Source organism: Geotrypetes seraphini, chromosome 14 (genome assembly GCF_902459505.1).
Source record: "Geotrypetes seraphini chromosome 14, aGeoSer1.1, whole genome shotgun sequence".
Taxonomy (NCBI): domain Eukaryota; kingdom Metazoa; phylum Chordata; class Amphibia; order Gymnophiona; family Dermophiidae; genus Geotrypetes; species Geotrypetes seraphini.
In genome coordinates, this window is record NC_047097.1 from 22,698,957 (window position 1) to 22,704,956 (window position 6,000).

General features: G+C 42.4%; 1 protein-coding gene across 6 annotated transcripts in view; it reads left to right on the forward strand.

Annotated features, from left to right (window-relative positions):
* Window positions 1-4,948, forward strand: part of COPS2 (COP9 signalosome subunit 2) — a 63,977-nt gene extending 59,029 nt beyond the window's left edge. For 4 of the 6 annotated variants that reach the window (XM_033919800.1, XM_033919801.1, XM_033919798.1 and 1 more), the window contains one exon: window positions 4,168-4,948. In XM_033919800.1, the coding sequence (XP_033775691.1) occupies window positions 4,168-4,312 (145 nt within the window). In that variant the 3' untranslated portion in view covers window positions 4,313-4,948. The remainder of the gene's footprint in view (window positions 1-4,167) is intronic. The other 2 variants (XR_004536915.1, XM_033919802.1) reach the window with 2 other exon arrangements.
* The last annotated feature ends 1,052 nt before the right edge of the window (window positions 4,949-6,000 follow it).

Genomic DNA, 6,000 nt, shown 5'->3' on the forward strand with positions numbered 1-6,000 from the left:
ATCTATCATTGCCACCATGAATCCGAGCAGCTGAAGATAATGCCATACCTTCAGAGCTGGCCTGTCTTTTATTGCCAGAATCGCCACACTGGCCATGAGATTGTCAAGACCCTTGCCAGAGAGCAATTGCCCTTTAAAGGGGAGTTTACTCAACGTTGCCTTAGAGGCTGACGCTCCCGCCTATTGTCTGATCCAGAGCATTCTGCAGGTGGAGATGGCATATGCTAAGACCATACTCAAGAACCTAAGAAGGTCATACAGTGCATCCACTATGTAGTCAACCTCTGCTAAAAGAAACTGGGGGGTCACTGCTGTCATCTGGGCCTCCTGCCCAGCTGTGTTTTGAATGGCGTGTTTGGGCAACAAATGACACCACAGCTTGACGCTTTAGGGCATAGTGCTCTGGCCTCAAATTGTCTCTTAATGACAAAGTCCAGTTTGTGGTCCTGGGAGTCCTTCAGAACCACTCCACTTTCACTGGGAAGGGAGGTACAGTTTACTAACTTGCACCACTAGGAAATCTACCTTTTGGTGTATTAAAAAGCTGCTGGAACTCTGCATTCATTAGGTAGAGCTTTGTCATAGACTTGGCTACCCTCAAGGACCCCTTGGGGACCTCCCAGTGGTCAGCATCCTGGTAATGTCTGGATGAGAGGGAAAGCATGTACTGCTCATGAGGGAACACTGCATAGTAGAGGTCTGGGGTGGCTCCAGCTTTAATTTCTGGAGGGATTCTGTAATAATTCCCTATAGAGCGGATGGTTTGAACAGTCTGCACACTGTTGGGTCCTCTCCAAGGTCCAGGGCTGCCATCTGATCATGGTTTAGCTCATAAACTGAGATGCTGAATCTCCAAGCACAGAGGATTACAACTGAGAAAGCCAAGGCATGGACTCTGAACCAACTTTGTCCAAATCCTGTGATGCCTGGGTCCCTTACACTTGAGCATGACTTTGATTAGGGGACCCTGCACCCTTCATGAGGAGATGCCCAGGCGCCACTCTCGCTAAGACCCCCGAAGGGCCAGATCGACTTCTGCAGCTTAAAGAAACTTCATACATCATATGTATGAATTTGGGAGCAAAGCACTGCCCAAAGGGACCTGGAAGGACCTCTTGTGGTGCCTTGTGGGGGGGTTTCCACCAGCATGCGGCTGCACTTCTCCAGGGATGCAAACTCTCCATGTTCCATGTCCAGCTAAAATTTCTGGCCCAGAAAATGTTCATATAGGCTTCAATTACCCCAGAGGCATGAGAAAGGGAGGTGAAGCCCAAAACTCCTATTCCCCTGACGTGCCACACCACATGTGGAACAATGACACCTCGCTGAAAAGCATCCACCACAAATCTAGCATGAATCCAAAGGATCTCCACCTGAGGAGTCCATCTATGCCCTTTTTAATCAAAACCAGGGATTTTGAGGCATATGGAGGCTTTTAAAATCAAATTGGGAAATCCAAGATTGCCACCACAATAGTGATTTTAGCACCTAAAACAACACTGGAGTCAAAAATGAAACAGAAAATTCAGAGAAGGGCTTTTTGAAGGTGAGGGACCCTGACTCTAGCCTCAGAAACCTCTAAAATTAACTTTTAAGGATCCTACCCCCTGATTTTCCCCTAGGCTTACTCGCTGTGCAATGCTAGGAGCTGCTCACAGAGAACCTCTAGTCTAATGAGAAGATAAAGGGAAACCGGCTTGTTTGTTCAGACTGTCATCCAGTCTCTCCATGGGACTAGACCCTCGAGCCTGCATAACATTATGGAGGGAGGAATTTAGTCAGCTCCGATCCTGGTACAATACCACCACAGATGCCACATAGCCTCCGCTTAAGTCCACTGTGGACGAAACCTGGGATGAGCCTACTACCAACGGAACGATCCCTGAGCTTCTGGACTGATAATGCAGGCCTTCCACACAGGAATCATGCAAAGCATGTGCCTTCTGGCTACAGACCTCTGCCATGAGAGTCTGCATCTTCTCACAGTCAGAGATGTCTCAGGTAAACCAAGAGCATTTGCAGCATCAAAAGCCTTGCTTACAGGAGAAAAATAAAGAAATTAAATGCGAGCAAAACAGGGAAGCTCCTACAACTTCACTGTGGAGAGTAAGACTGAGGAAATTCAGCACAGCTTAGAGTGAGAGGAAGAAGAGCAGAAGAATATGTAAATTAGGCTCTCTATAGACTTTGCAGTAAAAGAGGGTAAATACCCACTGGTCAAGTCTGATATTCCTGTTGCACTAGAAAAACTGAATATGTTTTGCTGCTTCCATTTGTGAGCCTTTTTTTATATGTAAAACTTGGTAAAATTTTTATCTTGGACACATGACCCATGGAGAGTGAAAATGGCTTGCTGAGCTTCTCTAGTTCTCAGCCCACTTCTGCAGACCTGCCAAGTTCCCCCTCTCCAGGAGGGAGACTTTTTAGCCAGTCCTGATTTTGAACTTGTATCCCAAAGCGGTGTTCTGTTTGTAATCCCTGATATCACTAATTGAAATCAGCACTTCAGGTTCAACAATGAACCAAGCTAGGGTTGCAGAAATTCAGGACTGACTCTGAATTTTCCTTTTGGAATTGGGGAACTTGGTAACTCTCCATCACTAACGTTAAGCCTATCCATTCAAAGCATGTGCTTGTATAGTCCTCATGCTCACTCACACATTATTATGCTTTCATACCCACAGCTAGACTATATACTTTCCCCTGCTATTTCTAAGGTTAAATGATAGTGGGGGAGGGGGATCCCTGGTAGGAAGGACCCATAAATATATTTGCCTAGGGCTTAATATAATGTTAATGCGGCCCTGCCGATATACAGCGGTTCATTTCTTCCTCTCTGCTGCATGATCTCTGTGGGGGATGGGGTGAGAGCAGATGGGCAGAATTCTGCATGTTCTGAGGGAGTAGGAAATTCTGCGCAAATCCAGCTCTGCACAGTTGTGCAGAGTTCCCCCAGGAGTAATTATAGACTTGCCCTCCACATAACTTAATATACTGTGCATTTGATCTTCAGTGCTAGATTTTGCATTTGAGATTTCAGCAAATATAGAAAATTCTAGATCTTCTTTCAAACCTCAACAGTGAGTACAAGCAAAGAAGAAAGTATTTTTAAATAATACTTCTGTGTAATAAACAAAAGTATGTTTCTCACAGTACCAAGGTGTCATTCAAGTGTAATAACAAGGGACCAGCCAAAAGGAGCTCATGTACTGGGCTCCAGTGGGATCCACAGGTTGTATATGGGTTGTGGGTGGGGGGTGAAATCAGGCTGACTTTCACTGGAGTACTCCCCATACATAAATTACTTCAGCATCTGATCTCTCCTCTTTACCTAGTAGTGAGCAAGGTTGGCAGGCAAGGAGTTAAATACAGTAGATAGCTATACATGATAAGAAGAAAATATTGTCCCAAAAGGTAAAATTCAGCTAAAATGGAGAGAGATTGCCTGGTTTATTTGGTATTTTTAATTTTAAAATTCAATAGTTAACCTACAGTAGTAACCTGAAGATTAAGAAACTGTCGGAATTCTTGATCAATTACAATCTAGAATGTGTTAGCTAATTTGTATGTAATAAAAATACAAAATCTTTAGGTAACATAATGGTGATGATGTAATGATGAAGTCCAGTAAATGCAAACTGATACTGTAGTTGTATCCTATGGATCTGAAAGTTATTTTCCTTGATTTGGCTAACAGAATTTCTGTGGAGATCTGCAAGCTTGTGGCCTTGTCGAACTACTCAAATGTAATATATTCATTTAGTAATATGAACATAATTACATTTAAGCTCCTCATAAAACGTGTATTATTTTGGAAATAATTGCTTTACATTATCAAGAGTAGTCTCTTCCCTTTGGCAGGGTATCATATGCTTTACTAGCAGCTTCTTAATAGCAAATATGGAATAAGAAAGCAGTCAAGTGTAGCTTCAAGAACTGGTCCCAAAATAATAGAGCATAGAAAAAAATCAGTTTTACCTCTGAGGAGTGCACGCACTATGTAATAATACTTTGGAATGGCTTCCTTTGAGCTTTTTTGAGTATCTCCTCATTAAACTAAAATCATAATTGCTTAGAAACCCTCATGGCATTTAGCACCAAATTAATGTCTGCAAAGGCTTTTTTTTAAAAAAAATTCCTGAATAAATCTTTTTCTGTTCTATCTAGTACTATTCATGGCCGAATTGATCAAGTCAATCAGCTCCTGGAATTGGACCATCAGAAAAGGGGTGGTGCACGGTACACCGCATTGGATAAATGGACAAATCAACTAAATTCTCTCAACCAGGCTGTAGTCAGCAAATTGGCTTAACAGAAAAAGATTCTCCGAGTAATGATTACAACATTGTGGCGATCCAAACCTTCAAGGAACTGGGAGTGACAATACTACTGTCAGTTGGTGTGCCCTGAGAAATATTTGGAGTTCTGGCAGGAGTGCTTTTTTGATCAGCTGGTTTGTGTTTTGCTGCTGCATTTATCCCAAGAAAAACAGCTTTAACCTCCAGAAGAAAACCAAAATGCCGTGGGATTTATGCTGTGTCGACATCACGCCCTAACCTTCAGCCTGGTAGTAATTTGTCATGGGCAACTAGTGACCAGAGAAGATATGCAGTTTTTAAGTACTCTGACACACTACTATTGGTTCAGTTTAAACATTTTACCTGAAAGTCATTCTCACAGAAATAACCTGCAATAACTTGAAATGCATACTTTTTTGAATACTTCCTTTTCTCATGTATACATTGAAGTGTTATGCTGCATTTTGCAAAAATGCCAGTTCTACTTCCCTACACCCCTCCCCCCCCCAAAAAAAAAGAAAATTTGTCCATATATTCCTGTACTTGCAGCATAGTAAAGGTTTAGAAGAAATCCCATAATTATAGTGGCACACTGTCACTTATTATAGGTTTCAAGCAGCAAAAATAAACAGTGCAGCTCAGAAATTGTACACTTTGGTCCTTGGTGTGTTTTCTTATTTTTGGTTGAGGAGGAGAGATGGGATGGTGAAGTAAATAATGCCCTATTATTCATTATGATAGAACAATTAAAACTGTTCCTCTTAAACGTTTTGCTACAATTTTTTTTTTTTTTTACTTTATCATCATACCAGACCAGTCCAGATAAGGATTTGACTGCAGAAGAAGACAAGAGAAATATTCTTGAATTGCCTTTTTCCCCTTACGAGACTGGTACAGATGCAACTTCATTCAGTATTTCTCTTTCTATGTAGACAAGTAGGGGAAATGCAGGCACACTTGTAGGTGAAGTCTTTCGACTAAGCCTGCATGCCGGTGCTCTTTCCCAGATCATTAACCTGAGCAATGCACAGGTATTCTAGTACTTATCATTTCTATAGCGCTATTAGACATATGTAGTGCTGTACATCAAAACATAGAAGAGACGGTCCCTGCTCAAAAGAGCTTACAATCTAGTCAAGACAAAACTGGACAAGAAGGTGCATCTACAAAGTGCTCAGGTGGGGGAATTACAGAGGGAATGATAAGACAGATATTGGTGCTTAGCAGGTGGGTTGGAGTATAGAATTGAAAGCAGCTTCAAAGACGTGGGCTTTGAGTCTGGATTTGAATACTGCCAGAAAACATAAGAATTACCACTTCTGGGTCAGACCACAGCGGTCCATTGTGCCCAGCAGTCCGCTCACGCGGTGGCCTTTAGGTCAAAGACCTGTGCCCTAACTGAGACTAGCCCTACCTGCGTACATTCCGGTTCAGCAGGAACTTGTCTAACTTTGTCTTGAATCCCTGGAGGGTGTTTTCCCCTATGACAGACTCCGGAAGAGCTTTCCAGATTTCTATCACTATCTGGTTGAAGAAGAACTTCCTTATGTTTGTACGGAATCTATCCCCTTTTAACTTTAGAGAGTGCCCTCTCGTTCTCCCTACTTTGGAGAGGGTGAACAACCTGTTTTTATCTACTAAGTCTATTCCCTTCATTATCTTGAATGTTTCGATCATGTCCCCTCTCAGTCTCCTCTTTTCA